The 21396-nt window shown below is 31.6% G+C and overlaps 1 protein-coding gene across 1 annotated transcript in view; it reads left to right on the top strand.

Annotated features, from left to right (window-relative positions):
* The window catches only part of LOC118190316 (uncharacterized), a 64149-nt gene that overhangs the window by 28234 nt on the left and 14519 nt on the right, over positions 1–21396 (top strand). The window contains exon 4 of the mRNA XM_085817541.1: positions 10950–11098. Within this exon, the coding sequence (XP_085673667.1) occupies positions 10950–11098 (149 nt within the window). The remainder of the gene's footprint in view (positions 1–10949; positions 11099–21396) is intronic.

Genomic DNA, 21396 nt, shown 5'->3' on the forward strand with positions numbered 1-21396 from the left:
AAGCATTTTGATTAATAAGTTTCCCACACCATGGTAGTTTAAAATAGACCTTTTCTATATCAACATGATAATGTTTTGGTCCATACTATAAGATGAGCTAGTGGAAGGTTAATTGCTACTTTAACACACAAAATAGGTCAGACTTCCTATTAATAGCCTGGCTGGTGCTATTGAAAACAGCAGCAATTTTTTAAAAATTTTACAAAATTGTTCTGGTTTTATAATTTTTTATAAATCTTACATTTTTATTTATTCATTTATTGTAAAGGTACCAAAAACTATTACAACTTGATGATTTTTCACATTGTTTACACTTTTTATTGATGGCATTAATAAAAAAGGCATTGAATTTGTCTTTTTTATTACATCAAAAAAGAAATTACAGTCAAAAGTCGTTAATTCGGACACCCATAATCCGGACCTCAAAGCTACAAACTTTCTGCGCATGCATTGCGTTGACGCATGTGCGTAAGACATTTACGGCTGCAAATATGCGTGTGCGCGTGCACAAAATACGTTTACGAATGCGTGTTTAATGTATAACGGATGGTATAAGCTAAGCTAAAATTATCTAATTCAGTTAATGTTGCAGATTGCGTTATTCCTTAATCTTCGAATTGGATTCGGCTTATTATTTTTTGCAGACTGTTAGAGCAATTTTATAAAAGTAAGTTTGAACTTTCGATTATGTCAAATAGAATTTCTGATATATATTTACTAATATGTAAAGGATCTACAAAGCGAAAGTATGTTTCGAAGTCCATTAAACAAAAAGAGGAATTGCTGCAAAAAATGGATAAAGGCATATCCTTTGGTTTATCTAAACTTTAACGTTTGTTTATCTAAACTTTGTTTATCTTTAACACCGCAGCGCGCAATGAATTGGAAGTTGATCTGTCAGCACTATCCTTATCTTCAGGGCAGATGTTTTTATTTTATTTGGCTTATAATTCCTTACTAAATGTAGTATTTCATCTCGATGTACTCCGTCTTTGATATGATTTAAATCAAATTCCTCGTCATTATAATTCGCTCCCGATAGCGAAGAAAGTGACAGGATTTATTGAAAACGAAAAAATTTTGATTGACGAATTAGTCGGTATTCTCGACACAGCAATTATAGGAATTGAACAGCGGAACTTTGTAACTGAACAAGAAATTATGTCTGTTTATAGAATTAAAGAGAATGTATTATCACATAAAAAACGAAGCAACTTAAACAACTTACATTGAAAGAAATGTTTAATAAAGTAAACAAATAAATATTAAGCTTTTTTTTTTTGTAAATTTTGATACCCTTTAGATCATAATTCTTCTTTATTTCATAAATTACGGTTTCATATTTTTAATTTTATAATTTCTGCATGCCATCTTACCAGATTTAAACTGATGATCTATAATCCGGAAAAATCGATAATCCGGAATCGCCGAAGTCCCGACGAGTCCGGATTAACGACTTTTGACTGTATTCCCTTTTTAGAATATGAATTTTTTTAGCCCTATGACCAGGAAGGCAATATATATATATAGACTAGAATTTTTTTTTCTGATGCCTGTAAGAATGTATATATCTGTGCATCTTGAAATATGTCTAAGAAATTAAGTCAATGTATAAAGATAGTTAAATCTGGGTAAGGGGGTTTTGGTATTAAAATAAAGAAAATACCTCTTTTTCATGGCAGTTTTTAAGGTTTCTTAGTAAAATTTGTTGAAAATTTTGGATTTTGCAGAAATTTGGCCTTTTTGTGATGGTGGTCAGAGGGGTAATATATGTTGTTAAGTTTGATGGTTTATCAAAACTTTAGCAAGTTGAAGATCAGATGGTATACAGAAATTTTGATTTGGTGATTTACGAATTTCATGATGATTTTTAACAAATAATAATTTTTTTTTTTGGTAAAATGGCATTAAAATAAAACATTTTTATCATCCTCTTATGTTATAATAAGCATTTCATATTTTTTTAAAGAGAAATAATGTTATAAAGTACAGTTTCCAAATTACATTTTAGTGCAAGCAAAGTAAATATGTTAAGATGTTGACTGACACACCCCTAGATTCCAGTCCGAGAAGCCAAATCAATTTAATCATATTATATTATTAAAAATACTAATTATGATTCGTAACAATCATTAAAAAGTTTAAAGATTTTTTGGGGGGGGTTAGAAAAAAAAAGGGTCCTACGAAATATCTCGTAGTCGGCTTTTGTTAGACAAAGCTCTTCGCAGAAGTCCACTACGAGTTGATATTTGTACAGATGTGTTTCAACTTTTCACTTCGGTGCAGCTAAAACAAGCGCTAAGTAAGTAAGTAACTTCAGGGTTCGTACAATCCTTAACAGTCCTTAGATTTTTTGGAATCGATTTTTAGTCCTTAAAAGTCCTTACTTTTGGCCAAAATCAGCAGAAGGTCCTTAATTTTAATCATCTGAAATTTCTGTTTTTACGACTGGCATTTTGAGTATGAATTAGCATTTTGGAGGAATATTTTTGGCGATTCACTGACATATATGGTTATCTTTTGAATGAATTCATGGGCCATAATTTGTTTCTATTTCTAATATAAATGATGGGATACTTTAGTTTCTAAGCAAGAAGTGAAACATAAACATTTCGAAATTCATTTTTTCTAATAAAGAGCTCTTAAACAAATTTTCACTTTTGGGGATGTGAATTCTTTTATTAAACGGTTCTAAATTTGGCGACTTATCAATATTTGGGCGATTTTAAGATCAGTTTCTATAGAAAATTTTTAATTCCGAGATTCCGAGATAAAAAGGTTTTTTTTTCCCCCAACAGAGTGTTGCCATTGCTCGCTTTGAAATCCTTGAATTTGTTAATCAAAAATTCATTAAAGTTTTACAAAATATGAAACCAATAATAAAACAAATTCCAAATTTAAAATTTGGTCTTCCGCATGCCCATATTCGTAGGAGGATTACGTCATTCAAAATTCGATGGCTATATGTTCCATTGTTTTATCACAATGCGAGAAATATACATACATTTATGCAGATTTTTCATTATTTAATTTCTTCAAATATAGTGCGGGACTCTAACATTTGGTGGCAACAGTTTGAAAAGTGAAAAGGACATTTATAGTGATTCAATGCAAAATCGCAAAACAAAAACAATAGTCCTTCAGGGACAAAGCCCCTTTGGACTAATAAAACATATTTATTTTTTGCTGTCATATTATAGTTTCATTTTGGCAACTTATTGTACAATAGTTTGGATCTGAAAAGTGAAGAAGGTATAATACTATAAAGCACAATTTACGAAACAGCTCTTTGCAAAAGCAAAATTAGCTATGTAATTAATTAAAAATGTCTTTTTTTAACTTTTTTCATAGTAAAAGTTTTTCCCATGTAATTGTCTCAGAGTATTCAAAACTCTTAGAATATACATCAGTTTTTTCTATAAAATTAATTTTACACTTTTCCCTCCTTTTTTTTTTTTTTTTTCCAAAATATTTTTGCCTTTTTGCTGTTACAAAATTGGTAGGAATAATTTTTCTTTAGGGTTTTAGACATTGCAGTTTGGAAAGTTTAGAAGGATTTGAAGGCAAGATTTATAGACACACGATTCTAGAAGATTCAAGAAATATGTGACAAAATGAAAAATGTCTCCATGGTATCAACACATAATCAATGTATTTTATAGAAAGTTTGCGATGAATTTCTTACTTTTTGGAGAACGCCTGGAAGAACAATGAAAATATAATATTTGAATGTTTTACTTCTGCTACTAGAATCATTTTCTTACGTTCTGATTGTCAAGTTTTGTCTCTCCGATGATTAGAAGTAGAGTTTTGGCTATTTTTGTTCTACACCATGAACTGGAAATTGCTGTTTAAAAGGCCGGAAGTTGCTGTTTAATGGCCGGAAGTTGATGTTTAAGGAACACAGACTGCTCTAAACAAGAATATATCATTTGAATACTGTTGGTGATATTCAAAGGATGATTTTGAAATATACAGGGGTTGGACAAAAATATGGAAACACCTTTAAAAAAACATGTTTCTTTGCTTAATATGGTATAGGAAACCCGTTGGCATCCAAAACAGCTTGCAGTCTTCTCGGAATGGATAAATACAGTTCCTGTATGTTTGCCAAGGGAATATTATACCATTCTTCCTGCAAAACGGTGGCAAGTTCAGATAACGATGTTGGCGGTGGATAACGAGACCGCACTTTCCGTTCCAATGTAGACCACAAAGGTTCGATAATATTCAGGTCTGGTGACTGTGGTGGCCAGGGGAGATGGGACAACTCATCCTCGTGCTCAGAAAACCAGTCCTGGACAATGTAAGCTGTGTGAATAGGGCCTTTGTCGTCTTGGAAGACACCATCACCATCGGAGGAACAAAGTTTGTACCATGGGATGAACTTGATCGGCCAAAATGTTCACATAAGTCTTGGCAGTCATGTGCCCTGACATAGTTATCATGGGGCTAGCAGAGAACCACGATATGGCTGTCCAAACCATAACAGAACCCCCGCCATGTTTCACTCTTGGCAACAAGCAGTCTGTATTATAGGCTTGAGATGGCGTTCTCCAGACGTAAACTCGGCCGGAAGTGGGAAACAATGTGAAAGAAGACTCGTCAGACCATATTACTCGCTTCCACTGCTCTATAGTCTAGGCTTTATGACTTAAACACCACCTTTCCCTGTTATGGGCATTAGCATCACTGATGAGTGGCTTCTCAATTGCAGCACGGCCAGCAATTCCCTATTTATGAAGCTCCCTTCTAATTGTTTTGGTACTCACAGGGTTCGGTAACACAACACTCATTTCAGCAGTAACTTTTGCAGCTGTGGTCTTCTTATTTTTTGTCACAATTGCCCTTAATGATCGTCTGTCACGATCACTCAGGACACACTTTTGTCCGCGCTGTGATTTAGCAGATGATGTTTTTCCACTTTTCAAATATGCGGAATAAATCTTCGATACAGTACCTCTTGAAACACTAAACACCTCGGCTACCTTGCTTACGGAAGCACCTACCATACGTGCTCCAACAATTTGCCCACTTTCGAAGTCTGTTAACTCTGACATAATGCAATGACAACCTCACATAACAGTACTCCGACAACAACTGAACTGTTTAGCACATTTACGAAGTTGTATAGATGGCGTCAGTAGTAAAAAATGCCAGCGCCACCTACATATTTCATTAAAATCAATCTTTCTTTTCAAACATGCATTTCACAAGGTGTTTCCATATTTTTGTCCATCCACTGTATGTATTATTATTATGTGCTTGGAAGCAAGATTACTTTTGAAATTTCAGTATCACATTTGGCAACATTTCCGTTTGTATTTATATTTTGATTTGATTACACTCTGATTTAGGGTGCTTGCTGTTATTCAGTATTATTTTTTATCTCATTCTGCTTTGTTATTTTAACATTGTAATAAAAATATTTTCACTTTATTATTGTAAACGTTGTAATGGGTTGGCGTGGAACTTTTCGTTCTAAAAAGCGGTGATTTGCTGGAAAAAGATATACTGTGAAAGCTTCTACCAGTGAATCGAAACTAGGAAACAATAAAACATTTTCTGAAAATTATAATGAAGCTAATAATGCTGCTGGTAATAGAATATTCGATGTTGAAATTCTATAATCTGTATTTTCTGCATTATCCTGTCCAGTGTCTTTCAAAACTCAAAACAATAATGAGAGTTTTAATAACATATCATACCAAAACAAGTGTTTTTTGAGTTGACAACATTGTGTCTTGGTTCCTATATAGGAGTAATACAATTTAATAATAGATTTTTGGGTATGTTAAAAATGTTGTGAACTTAATATGAAACATGGACAATATACTGTCAAGGGATATAACTGTATTGATAAAACTCAGATTGTCGATTCAAAACGGTATTCTTTGCATTCCGCAAAATTCGCAAGAAAAAAAAATTGAAAGCTTCTTTAAAGAAAAAAATCTTCTAAAATAGAGTTAACAGAAGATGCAATATACAAAACAGGCCACTTTTAGCAATGTAATATATCAATTTCTAATATATTTTCTAAAGATAAAACTTTAAATTTGTTTTTTGAAAAACTTGTTTTTGTCAACATTTCTAATATGAAAAACACCGTAACTTAAACTATTATTATAGCAATTTTATGATACTTTCCACAAATATTCTATAGAATATTGGAAATTAAATGGACTAAAAGTTTAGGTTTATGTACATATTTAAGATTTTTGCCGACAATTTTGTAAATGAAGAGATAAAAATTTCTTGAAAAATAGCGTATGTACTCAAACAGGTATATTTAGTAGACATTTTGCTTTATGACTTAGATTTTAGGCCATTTTATTCCTTATGCTTTAATAAATATAAGTGAAAAAAATAAAAGTAAAATATTGATAAATAATTTTTAGGGAACTAATCTCGTGATACTTAAATTTGAATACATTTTTTATCCAAAATGTGAGAAAAAAGTAAAAATTACATTTTAATAAAATGTTTATAAACTGTTTCTATCATTTTAGGTAGCATTCTGCTAAGTAACACCAAAAATGAATTTATTTGTACACTTTCAAAATTAGGGTATCGAACGTAGTCGGATATGTTAAAAATGGCATTATAGAAAGGGATTTTTTTATTAATAAAGAAATTGAAAACTTACAATTTAAAAGATTCATCTAATATGTCTTAATGCATCATATACAGAGCTGGCACTAGACATTTTACCACCTGATGCAATCTCTGTGGATTCCAAATTCTGCTGCATAATGCCTTTCTAAATTCTGCTTCTAATGCCTGCTCTAAATTCTAAAAGTTTTGCCATTTCTAGATTTTGTGGTTCGGTGTGCAACTAAATTCTAAAAATTCTGTAACCGCCCTTTACCATATATATTTCATATTTCTTCTGAATGTTCATATTACTAAAGAAATAAAGTTAGCCACTTTTTCTAAACATTCTAAATCCATTTAGTGTGTTTTAGGATAACAGAAATCCTTAATTAAATCCAAAAATTCCAAAATGGAAAGGAAACGTGTTGAAGAAAGAAACTGAATACATAAAGAAAGTTATTCTTCAAAAACATGCACAGTTATTATTATGTAAATTACCCAAGTGTTTATGATTTCAACCTTTATTATAGTTTCCCATTTCTGCTTCCTCTTATGATAAAGTTACTGAGCCAGATTAAATTTAAATTAAATTGTATAATCTGTGACCACTAATCCACATTTTTAGTTTGAATTTGACTGTTTTTGTATAATTATGTCACCATGAGCTGTAATTGATTTTGTTAGCATCAGAACATGCCTTTATGTTCCAAGTTCTTTTTAAATAAGAGGTTTATTTAAACCTTTGTCTGATATTGTAGTTACTTTCAGCCATAGCGATAATTTGCTTCACGTCTGTCAGAGGTTTTGGACTATTTAACTTTTACCAGATCAAGTAAACCCTCATAGGTACATTGTGGAGAGGTTGACAAGTTAGGAGATAAAGCACACAGAAACTATCAAGAGCATTGGTTAGCATATTGAGACAAATCTCTAATTGTTAAAAAAGATGCTTAGAGAGAACAAAATCGATATAAACGAGCCAAAATGTTTGGGAAGGCTTCAAATTAAAAATGATGGATAAATATTTTGTTGATTGGCGTTGTTATAAAACATAATTGTTTTGTAGCTTTTAATGTGCAATTATCCTAATATCGTTTAAGAATTAATATCATAAATTACATGTTTTTTAAACTGTGAAATTTTATGAGATTTTGATTTTAATAGGGCTTTTTTAACAAATGTTAAAAAATAAAATTTAATAGTGGCCATGTGCATAATGACTAAGGTTATCTAACTACCTAATTTAATTATTTATAACTAACTGCTTACCCTTAAAAATTATCTCTACATATTCAAGTGAGTTATTGCCCTTCATTAAGACTCACTGTGGTCACAAGATAAAACACAAAAATGTAAAAATTCGAGTAAAACTTATTCTTTGCATCTAAGTGAGACTTAAAATAATACAAAAAAACTTATCATCTCTGGTGCTTTAATGGCTTATTGGAACATTAAAGTATATTAACTGGGTTACAACCCCTGGAACTCTACACGAAGCTATGACACTAACTGCATCCAACAGAGCCTGACTAAACTTTCAACACTTGCCAACATCAAGCCTTTCAGATTCTAATCAGCAGGTCTCTCTCCAGACAAGCTGCAGCAGTGACAACATTCAGTGTTTTGTTATGAATCATGCTGATTATGATCTTACTTCTCATTTTAACCTATGCCATTTGACATAAAATCTACCTGCTATTTACTAAACCTCTAGACTGACCAAGTATGTGATAAAATGAGACATAAAAAAAATCAACATAAAGCTAACTGTTAGTAAAACATAAATGTCACTTATTTTCTTTCAAATATGTCCAACTATTATAAGTGTAAAATATTTAATGCTACTTGATAAATTGCATGAAGTTTATTTTATTCTCAAATTTATTAATAATTATGTTAATTTATTCATGTTTAGTAATAATGCATACTACTTAAGGATCTATTTTATTTTTAGGATAGTATTACAAAAGTGAAATTCAGGCATAGATAATATTTTTAATTGAATTTATTTAGTTCCCATTTGCCCATAGGTCCTTAATTTTTTTCATTAAGGGTCCTTAAAAGTACTTGATTTCCATGTGCAGAAATGTGTATGAACCCTGAACTTGTAGCTGCACATAAGTAGCAAGTCAAGAAACTACGAGATAACTCATATTGGGCATCCTCAAGAAGAGCGCTAATACGAGTTATCTCATGTTGGGCAGTCAACATGTTAAAATTAACTTCATTTGTCAATTTCTATTTTTTGTGATGTTCCATGTACTTTTTCAAATTATTAAAAATGCTTTTTTCGGATTTTTTACCAAAATGTTTTAGCTTTTGTTACCATGACATAAACAAGTATCTTAAGAGTTTCATAAAGTACCATAATGCTTAACCTCTTTATATAAATCATCCAAAAGGACAAATTTTTAAGTATACATAACTTTATTTCTTTGATTGGCTTCAAAATGACAAGCATAGTAACTGAAATCCCTGATGATATCTGTATTTTCATTTTAAAAATGGAAATACAATACCTGCCACTTATTAAAATCTTTCTTTCCTCTTGCAGGCATGTTTTAGATTATTTAACAGCTAAGTTTAATAAACATCGATTTATGTATTTTATGTTGTGAAATGATCTTTAAATTTATCTATTAAGGTAATAACATTTAATTTAATCATTAAAACCTACAATAATAATTAAAAATGACTACTTGTGTAATTTTAAAATTTACTTTTATAATTAATTATGCACATTATGAAATATTAAGCTTCGCAAAGTATGGACCTATCTATCTGTGCTTATTTTGCTTTGTTCATTAACAGTTTTTCAGTTTTATTTTAAAGTTGTTAAACTGCTGGTAGTTTTTCTATTGATCATCTTTCAGTTTGGTTATCGCCTTTCAGTTTTACTTAGAATTTTTTTTACTTAGTTGGGGTTGGTAATCATCTCTTTCTTTTATATCACTTTGGCATTCAGTTATTTCTGCAGCTCATTTAAAATGTTTTTATCATTAACATGTAATAGTGTAGTCTGTGTTTTCACATATTTTCTCAGCATGATCATCAATCACAACAATTAACTTAAGGATCTATTTTATTTTTAGGATAGTATTACAAAAGTGAAATTCAGGCATAGATAATATTTTTAATTGAATTTATTTAGTTCCCATTTGCCCATAGGTCCTTAATTTTTTTCATTAATGGTCCTTAAAAGTACTTGATTTCCATGTGCAGAAATGTGTATGAACCCTGAACTTGTAGCTGCACATAAGTAGCAAGTCAAGAAACTACGAGATAACTCATATTGGGCATCCTCAAGAAGAGTGCTAATACGAGTTATCTCATTAAATAATTATAAAAATGAATCATTTAACTTCCTTCATTGACATTGAGATGTTGGCTGTAGCATGCAGTTTCTATAAGGCTTCTTTTAAATAAAAGCCATATTTTCAACACTGTGCCATGCTTTAAAATATGTATGCCCTTTGCTTGTATTGACTATCATATGCATAGTCTATAATATGCATGACTATAATATGCAGTAATTCATATGCACTTTAAGTCCACATTTTCTTTACTGTACTGATGAGGTGACTTTGACTAGTTCTTGGATCACCTTTCAAAGATTCCCGTCCCTCATGGTGCCACTCCTGCATATAAGTCAGTGACAGTGAGTGTTCTCCGTTCACTGTTTTCATTCGCTGATCCACTTCTCGAACTCCAACACCTTCTGATGCTAAAAAATTGAGTAAATGCCATGTCTCTCTTTCTTAGTCACAAACATTATGCAGATGTGGATGAAATGACAAATGATTGCCTGCTTGAAGCTTTTGGCTGTTTGCCAACGCATATCATGTGGTTCTGCACGATTATCTAAGGCAAGTCCATTCCGCAGTAGGGGTTGTCTTTCTTACCACTTGCACTTCCACACAGTTTTTGTGACAGTCATGTAAAAATATCAAATTATGATCATTGTTTCATTTTTATTTGATCCACACTCGAACAGCGAAGGCATGGATACAGTTCGAAACCGGTTTCAATGTTAGCCAAATTCTTTCTATGAATGAGGTATTCACCACTTGGTGTAACAGTAGGATAACTTATGTAATTTTGGTGATTACATTTGAAAATGAATACCTTTTCATTTTGTGGCTACTGATCCATTTTTATGTGATCCACTCGTGTAATAAGCAGCTAGTTTTATTAACTGGTGAGTTTAATAAGTGGCGCATACTGTAAATTAAGTGCTTATGAATCATCAAAATTTGCCTGTATTTTGACAATTAAGCTTTTGCCTGCTTTAATATAAAAACTTAAAATGCTATATAATAAATTCTTTCAAATCGAAGTAATAATTTGTGTTGCAGGTGATTCCATTGCGACAGCTCCGAACAGAATATAAAGCATATGAAGCCAAACGACAGTTAGTAGCTGCATATGATGTGTTTTTAGCTGATAATAAAATTGCAGGTGTCTTACCTAAGTTGCTGGGGAAATTCTTTTTTAGGAAACGCAAGTAAGATTAGCATTTTTGTGTTGTATTTAATTTATATAACTTTTATCTTATATTTTCAGTCTTTGTAATTCGAGAGCTTTTATGTGAGAAATTTTTCTCTTGTGTGATATGCATAAAATAATGTCTCCTAATTTAGATAACACCATTTCCGAATTCAAACTGGTTTTAATTTTTCTTTAAAGTAATACGTTTTCTTTATTATCAGATTTATATGACTTTCATATGCTGGTAGTGGAAACTTTTGATGCAGATGTTCTTGTATTTAAATGGAGTATAGATGTACACTGTGCAAGAAAAAAGAAAAAAAGGGGACAGTTCTATATCTGCTGTTCTACTGGGCCTATTGACGAAATTCAAATTGCGTTCTTCGTATGTATGAAAAAGCGCGACTTAGGATATATATTAGATTTATATATAGCACTATTCTAACATAGGTATTTTGACACAAAATCGTACTTTTTCTGAAATAACACACAATTTTTTTTTACGTATTTCGATTCTGCGACTTAAATTATGCCAGACAGCCAATTTTTGCAAAAAACGCATTAGTAGTTTTTAAAACATTAGCTCTCAAAATTTTAGCTTCTCAATGTTGATTGAATTTGGTATATATATATTTATTAATATCTCTTTTTTATGAAATGTTTTTGATTTTTCCTTTTTCATTTCAAAATTAATGTTCATTCCAAATAAAATTCACCCATTTTTTATGATTTATTTTTTAAATTTGTGTTTTTAGATAATTTTTATAAATTTTTCGAAAACAGTTTTGAATTATAATCTATAAAGTTTTTACCATCATCTTAGAGTAGGTGTATTTCTAAGCATACCTGCAAAAAAATAGAGTTATTTTATTCAAGATTTTGTAAGATATACATGAATTTATGTATTTTCACGTTTTGAAATTTGGCATCTTTTTTTTTAGTGATAATAACGCCAAATGTAGTTATGGGTTTTGTTACAGAGAATTGCCACAGCTATTTTTATCCTTAAATTTCAAACAAATTTTTATGGAGAATTAATTGTATGATTTTTTCCCCCTCAATGATGCATAATAAATATTTATTAATACTGTATGAAAAGCTATTTTTTTAAAAAAATTACAGATGATATTATTCAATTCAAAAATTTTTTTTTAAATTTCTTTCTTTCTCCCCTTTTAAAAAAAATATTTGTAAGAGTAAATTTTTACCTTCGCCGTGTTATCATCTGCTACTTTACTTTAAGTTCATTTAAATTGAATTGTCTAAAACTGAGAAAGTTCGTTTGATGTTTATTTTCACAATGTTTTTAAGCAAACAGGACATTGATAGTGTGTGTCATGTCCCAGCTGTAAAAAATATATATATAAATATAAATTTTTACATTAATACGCTTAGAAAGAATGTTTTAAGTAGTAATTTTCTCTCATATTGTAGATTATAAAAAAAAAAAATGTTCTTTAATATAGAAATTATTATGCTTAAAAACTCTAAATAATATGATTTAGATTGTTTGCACCCGATATAAAAATCGGGCCACTCAGTGGTAGAGGATAAGTGCTGCTGGAGTGATTTATTTCTTTCCCATTTAACAAAAATCTTTTAATTTAAATATTTATTCTTGGATTTTTCTTAAACTTTATTTATAGTTAAAATGTCTAGAAAATGAAAAGCTGTCTTCAGCTGAAACATATTTGATGCCACTGATATTTTAATATCCATGGTTCAATTCCCGGCAAGGGCATTTTTCATTTTTCATTTCCCCTGCTCCCCCCCAAAATACCTAACGTCTCTACAGTGGCCCCCGAACTAAAAGGTGGTGAATGATGATTCTTCACCACCAGGATTTTGTGACTGCATCCACTAAACCCCAGTCGTCCTTTAAAAAGAGGGAGTATATTAAGGTATTTCTCCTGCTTTCTTAGTGCGCCTTCGTGGTGTAGTGGTCTGCACACTTGGCACATATTCGAGAGGTCCATGGTTCGATTTTCAGCGAGGGCAGTGCTAATTTTTCAAGTCTCCTGCTTCCAAAAAATTCTAATGTATCTAAAAGATATGTGGATATCATCTAAAGACGTTTTCCTTCTTGATGAAACCAGTCTTCCTTTCATCTCATGCCTTCAAAATGCTTAGTCACTAGAGACTGATAAAGGCTCTGACCAAATCCTGATGAAATGGATCGAATTGGATTATTAAATTAAGGCAAAGCAGGGCTATCTGTCTAAAAGGAAGGATGCCTTTGCAAAGAACTTTCTAAGGAAAACCAGCTTTCATACATGTTACACATGAGAAAAACTACGAAAATGCAACTGTTTGCGGGCCTTTAGGAAGTGGAAGGCAATGACTTTATTTAAAATGAATGTCAGGAATACCAAGATGTTTCGAAAAGTTGGATGCTTTTTAACCTATTAACCGCCAAAACTACAAGGACTGATTCTTCTCTCATGAAAATAATAACAAATATTAAATTAAGCATTTATAACATAAATTTACATTGATAATTAAAAAAGTGCTCTTACCTGTGGCAAACACGAGTGTTGTATTAGCGCAACGTCAGCGGAATAAGACTTCGGATGTTTAGTAAGTAAGATTGTACTCGTGCAATGTTTCCTTTGAGTGGAGCACTGGATTACTTTTTAGCTGTATAATGTTTTATAAAGCTACAAATCACTTTACTTGTAATTAATTTAATATAAAAATATACATTATATTTCTTTTACAAATACAGATTATTTCAATTGAAAGATTCAAACATGAAAAGTTTCACTACAATCATGATGTAAAGCTACATTACATACTTTGCCATCTATAAACAGTCTGGCTATGGCACTCTTTACAACGAAGTCTTTTGTTATCATCGGGCTTTATGATAAAATGTCTACCATCTCCATGCAGTGGTTTTTAAATGTTGAATTTACTAGGTCTTCCTGTTGCTGATCTATTTCTAACTAATTCTACACTCTCAATAGAAGTTTGCAAAAGGAATGACATGTCTGAAATCTAAAGCAGACTTTTTATTTCCAGTAGTAGAAAGTCGTGATATTTTCCATGCATTTAGCAAGGCTACATCAATGTGATTAGTAAATATTGGCCACCACCAAAACATTGTCATTCCCTTCTTCATCACTAGCTTCTGCAATTTCTGGGAGAACTGTTCGTTATTAACATTATCATATCTGTTTCTTCGTCAAAAAATCTTTGAAGGGCTTCTTCTAATATAAGATACCTTGTTCTAAGCATTTTTAAAGCAGCCAGAACATGAACCCGAACATCGGAAGGATTAAGTAAAAATGGAGATTACCCGTTTCCTGCTGACGTTGCGTTAGTGCAACACCTATTTTCCCTTCCTTCCCAACACAAATATAAACATCTGATTGATGTAATGTCCTGATAAACAGTGACCTTGACTAAAAATAGATCACTCGTTAAGACGGCAATTCTTTCGTTAAATATTTGTGGCAAAAATACCCGATCCAAAATTTTGCTTAAAGTATGAGATTAATTATTATAAACAAAATGGTTGTTGAAGGCAAATATTTTTTTAAAGAAATAATCTTCATAATATTCCTGTACACAAAATCATCTGCTGGTATAAAAAATGCCGTATTTGATGGCATATAAGACACACTTTTTTTCCTAAATTTGGTCTAAAAAAAGTTACCTGCGTCTTATACGTGAAGGACACAGGTTAACTTTCAATACTGAATGCTATTTTTAGCCCGGATAAAGGTCTAGACACACGTAACTTTTTTTACATCTGCCATAAATACTTTGCTCGTGCGTGAACTATCTGTCGCCAAAAAGCGCCAAAGCTCGAAGCTGATGTTGAAGTTCGAACAGGTTCGACGGTCACATTACGTCTATGGAGCCTTTCCTTCTTTACATAGACTTTCTTTGACTCAGCCGACACACATGTTGGTATCGGTGCTACTCTGTATAAACGTGTCGGTATTGGTGCTTGAAACTATTTGTTTAAAAAAATTACCCTGGAAAGTATGACTACAGGAAACAAGAGATTAAGCTATACAATTCAGTATAAACTAGGAGTGTTAAACTACGCCAAAGTGCATGGAAACAGAGCAGCAGCAAGGCATTTCGGTCCACCACCTACCGAAAAAATGATAACGTACTTGGCGACTGCAGAAGATAAACTGAAGACTGTTAAAAAACAAAACCATAACCTTCGATGCCCAGCTCCATCTTGGCCTGAATTTGAAAATGCCGTAAAAATGTGGGTGATAGATAAGAGGAAATATGGGATAAGTGTTTCAACCAAAATGATAATCAATGAGGCCAAAGGATTTGCAGAAAAATGTGGGAATCAGAACTTTTCAGGGTCTGAGGGCTGATGCTACAGGTTCATGAAAAGGCAAGGCTTATCAATGCGCACAAAAACAACTATTGCACAGAAAATGCCAGCAGATTATATGCCAGCAGAAAAAATACTAGCATTTCATAGGTTTGTTATAAATGCACGCAAGAAAGCTTCTTTTGAGCTCGGTCAAATAGGAAATATGGATGAAAGAAAAAGAAACCACATTTTAAGTTATTGTGGTACCATGTGGACTATTGAAACTTTTTTCCTTGTGTGTGGCTTTCTAAATAAGGGATATGTCTTATATGCCGTCAAATACGGTATCTGAGGTAGTTGTATTTATATGCGCATTTATTTTGACCGTTGCATCAACGCAACACCAGCGGCTAATGGGTTAATATACTTGCAGAATACCTAAAGAAAAAGAGCAAGCCATTAAAAAGAAAAAATAAATTTTTGCATAAAATTTAGTAATTTTTTTTTTGTTTTGTTTAATTTAAAACTTTTTTAATCTTATGATATTTGATGCTTGCGATTTCAAAAGTAAAATATTTGACTAGAATATGAATAACTTTTTAAAAAAATTATGTAAGGTGATAAAATTGTGTAAAGTAACGGGCACAATGATAAAACTGTTTAAAGCAATGTATGCAAGTCATCCTAAGTTAAAATGTCAATTAAACATCTCTCTTATTTATATATCTTTTCTGAATGGAACATTGAAAGACGTGTTAACTGTGCTCTGACCAAATACGGATGAAATGGATTGAATTGGATTATTAATTTACAGCAAAGCAGGGGCTATCTGCCTAAAAGTGAGGATGCCTTCATGAAGAACTTTTTAAGGGAAATCAGCTGGCATACACGTTACACATGAGAAAAATCACGAAAACGCCTTGCAACCAGCACGTTTACCGGGATTCGAACCCCGCAGTGAACTAGCACTGTTCAGCAACTTTACTACTCGGCTGTTTGTGGGCCTTTTTGAAATGGAAGGCGATAACTTTATTTAAAATGATTGTTAGAAATACCAAAATGTTTCGAAAAGTTGGATGCTTTTTAAATATACTTGCAGAAAGCCTGAAGAAAAAGAGCAAGAATGAAGCAAAATGCCTGAAGAAAAAGAGAAGAAAAAATAAGTTTTTGCTTAAAATTTAGTATTTGTATTTTTTTTTAAATTTAAAACTTTTTTAATCTTATGATATTTGATTCTTGCGATTTCAAAAATAACATATTTGACTAAAATATGAATAACATTTTAAGAAACCAAATTTAGGATGATAAAATTGTGTAAAGCAATGGGCACAATGATAAAACTGTTTAAAGCAGTGTATGCAAGTCATCCCAAGTTAAAATGTCGGTTATACATCTCTCTCAATTATATATCTTTTCTGAACGGAACATTGAAAGGCCTGTTAACTGTGCTTTACTGTATTTTCTCTTTTAATATATGCAGTTTTCAAATGCATCGTAGTCTGGATCGCAAAGTATTCTTCCAAAAGAAATGCGATTCAAATAAATAAAACCAAATTCTGGAAAATTTATATTAATAAATAGATTTAAAATGCTCAGTTCAAATAAATAAATATAAAATTTTAAAACAGTTATCTGAAGAGACAATGCAACACAAACAATTAAAATAAAAGTCTAAAAATTTAAAAATTACCTAAAATAATAACTATGACCAAAAATATATATAAAGAAAACTATTTGAAAAAAAAATAAACGCTGCACCTTTATTTACGCAGTTCGAATAGGTAAATAGAAATTTTTAAAACAGTTATTCGAAAGAAACCATGCAATTTAAACAATTAAAATGATATTCGAAAAAGTAAAAATTGATAACAGTTATAATTAAAAATATAATATAAAGAACATTATTTGAAAGAAGGAACGATTGTAGCTTTTTTTCCGCTCACGCACAATGTAAAAAGGCCAATGAAAATAGGTTACCACGTATTAAGAAGTTCGCCAAGCTGAGAAAAAAAGTGCCAACATAAATTATTGAATTTTACCATAAATTTCGCACAAATTTTACAAAATTTCATATTTAGGCATAATTTGAGTCATAGAATCGAAATAGGTAAAAAATATGTTATTTCAGAAAAAGTCCGATTTTGTGTCAGAATACCTATGTTAGAATAGTGCTATATATAAATCTAATATATATCATAAATCTCGCTTTCGAGACATGAAGAATGCAATTTGAATTTCGTCAATTGACTCAGTAGTAGCCTTAAAAATAAAAGTGTGGGGATTCCATCATGGTTGCATTAGATATTCATTTAATTGCAAGAGAAACAAAGCAATGTAGAATTTTAAATTAGGCAAAAAACCAACATTAGATTCCTAGAATTTGAATAAAACTGTTGATTTTTAGGTGTTAGAGTTTTGGAAGTATTGGGAAGAGCAGAATTGGAATTAATGTAATTAGTTGAAGGGAATAAATTTTCTGTGAAAGTCATCAATAAAATCTAATTCATCAACTGAAGAAGCTTATACAGTCAAAGTCGTTAATCCGGCCTCGTCGGGACTTCCGGATTATCGATTTTTCCAGATTATAGATCCTCAGTTTAAATCTGGTAAGATGGCATGCAGAAATTATAAAATTAAAAATATGAAACCGTAATTTATGAAATAAAGAACAATTATGATCTAAAGGGTATCAAAATTTACAAAAAAAAAAGCTTAATATTTATTTGTTTACTTTATTAAACATTTCTTTGAATGTAAGTTGTTTAAGATGCTTCGTTTTATGTGATAATATTTTCTCTTTAATTCTATAAATAGACATAATTTCTTGTTCAGTTACAAAGTTCCGCTGTTCAAGTCCTATAATTGCTGTGTCGAGAATACCGACTAATTTGTGAATCGAAATTTTTTCGTTTTCAATAACCTCTGTGTCACTTTCTTCACAACTATCGGAAGAGAATTATAATGCTGAGTGACAGATCAACTTCCAATTCATTGCGTGCTGCTGCACCCCCCCCCCCCCGACGCAGAGCAGTGTCAAATTGATAAACAAATTTCGGAAGGGTTAGAGAAACGAAGGATATGCCTTTATCCATTTTTTGCAGCAATACCTCTTTTTGTTTAATGGTCTTCGAAACATACTTTCGCTTTGTAGATCCTTTACATATTAGTAAATATATATTGGAAATTCTATTTGACATAATCGAAAGTTCAAGCTTACTTTTATAAAATTGCTCTAACAGTCTGCAAAAAATAATAAGCCGGATCCAATTCGAAGATTAAGGAACAACGCAATCTGCAACATTAACTGAAATAGATAATTTTAGCTTAGCTTATACCGTCCGTTATATATTAAACGCGCATGCGTACGTATTATGCGCATGCGCACACGCATATTCGCAGCCGTAAAGGTCAGCGCGATGCATGCGCAGAAAGTTTGTAGCTTTGAGGTCCGAATTAACGACTTTTGACTGTATATAATTTTAGCCCTTTTCAGCACCCTACCTTTTAAAGATGGAATTTCAACAACAACAACATCACCACACACACAGAAAAAGGGGGGGCAGTCTAATCAGGCCTAGAGGAGTGCACAGGTAAAATTTTGTAAAGATAGCACTTAACATTTTAATTCTATGGCTGTGCCCGAAGCCGGCTCACTGAATGAATAGAGCTTTGAAAAGAGTGCTGAAGTGAGCATTGCTGGGAAGTGCGTAATATAGTAAAAGATTTTTCCTATGATTAAAAAACACTAGATTCAGATTACTGTAGCAGATTTAGCATTATCCAGGTGTCCTGTGGGGAGGCCTGCTACTCTACACACCTCTACACATATTTACCCTTTCATCTATTTCTTTCATGGTACTTTTCAAAGCAAGTGACACCACCTTTGAAAAAGCACAACTCAACGTCACATGTTTACCGAGATCCGTATCAGATTCACTATCTGAAGGCAGTTCATTTAGCACATTCAGTGCTTCAGAAATGATCAGCCCTCTCTGATACATTTGCAAAATAATTAAAAATCAGAAAAAATAAACTAATATTATATTTACAATTAAGAAAATATAAACTATAAAATGAAATAAGAATCTATAACTCAAAACTATCAAAATGCAGAGCTAACAAAATTTCTTTCAACGACAGTGAAAGAAAAAAAAAAAGGAGTGAAAAACCAAAGAATTCTAGTGAAAAATCAAAGAACTGACTGATAAACTGAGCTTCAGAAAAACATCCCAACAATTTCTTAGTTGATAACCAAGCCTCCCTTCCAAAAAACAATAACAAGGAAAAAAAAGAAAGAAAAACAGGAAATGAAATACAGATGAGGGGATCACCTTTCTATTGTGAATGAGCTCACCAGAGAACTGCAGTGAAGCAGATACAGTTGTTGGTCTGTTCTTAGTGTTTTAGTGATCCCACTCTGGGCACACCGAATGTTCACCGTTTGATTTTAGGCAAGATTTCAAGGTAGAGATCAACTTACAGCCAAGAAAATAACATAGAAATTTCTTTTCAAACAATTAATTTTATATCTTAAAAATAATCTGGAAGATTTCTTTGGAAAATGAGGGTCTTTAACAGCTGTGCATGCGTGATATATCTGTCGCCAAAGCTCGAAACCGGTATCAAAGTTCGAAGGTCACATTATCAAAAGTTCATAAAATGAATATCGTTTAAAATTTCTTTAACCACTTGCGCTAATAAAACGTGCCACGCACGTCGAGATGCTTTTGTCTCAAACCGCGAGTGATGTGAACACCACGTCAATAGGCATTTATCACAAAAATGAAAATAATGTGGTGCACACGTCGCCTAACAACGAGATTTTAGTTGTAGCACAAGTGGTTAACCCTCTCACTGTGTATCCTGCAATTTCCATGGGCAACATAGAAGTAGCGAAATTTGCGCAACCTGCGATTTCCGTGGGGTTGCATATTTTTCGTTTATTTAACTGTGCAACCCGTTCTTTTCCCGTTCATGGCTTCATTTCAGCTTTTTTGTGATGTTTAATTATTTATTCAGATTTGGGTTAACAGATAGCGTTAGTTGTCCATATTTTTGCGAAATATACAAACACATTTTGTTCAACTCTCAATCAGACTAACTGCTCGACATTTTGCTAGATATATATTCCCCAATTCCATCAAAAAGGAACTCATAGACATTGTGCTATTTGTTTCTAAAAAAACAGATTGAAACTGGCAAAAAAAAATTTCTCAAAACACACATATTTGGTGCAAAGATGGCGAGATAGGATGCTTTGAGCCTTGTTTCGATATTACACTTCATTTCTAATAAATGTTTTGTAAATATTTTCGTATTTTCATTATATATTTTTTATCATTATATTTTATAAAATAAATCATAATTTAACCAAGATTAATTTCATAATTTAACCAAGATTAATTTTCAAAATTTTTCTTTTATATGATTATTCTTCAGTTTAAATTTTCCGAGAACCATTTTTTATGAGCTAATTCTATACTGGGGGGGGAAAAAAAAAAAAAAAAAAAAAAAAAAAACATCTTGTACAAAAACTTTTTGTATATTGTAACTCTAAAATATATGTAGATTTGAAATATGTAATTAAAAAATTATGCAATTTTTGAACCTATTTTGATAAAAATTTACGCAATGAGAGGGTTAAAAACTAAACATGGATAAAATGTATGGATTGGTTTGTGTTCTGCCATCTAGTATAAATAAAGAAGGTTCAAAGTAGCCTAAATCGTTTTTCATTCAATTTTTCTGCATGTACAGAGGGAATTTTTTAGATGTGCCTAGACTGGGCACACTCTACTGGAAAGGGTTAACAGAATCAAATTAAAAATTTCAGTTAATCCATTAACTAAATGAAATTTTTATCACTTAGAACAGCTGGAACATTTTAAGCTAAGGCTGCCTTGTCAAAATTCACAGAACTGTTATTGGCACTTGTAAACATTGCCCAAATAGTCAAAACACTTTTATTATATATTTACTCCACATTTCTTTGCAGCATTTATTTGCCTTTTTTATAAGTACTAAAT

This window comes from Stegodyphus dumicola, chromosome 5, assembly GCF_044657685.1.
Source record: "Stegodyphus dumicola isolate Sdum_Otavi_A_Nest chromosome 5, ASM4465768v1".
Classification (NCBI taxonomy): Eukaryota; Metazoa; Arthropoda; class Arachnida; order Araneae; family Eresidae; genus Stegodyphus; species Stegodyphus dumicola.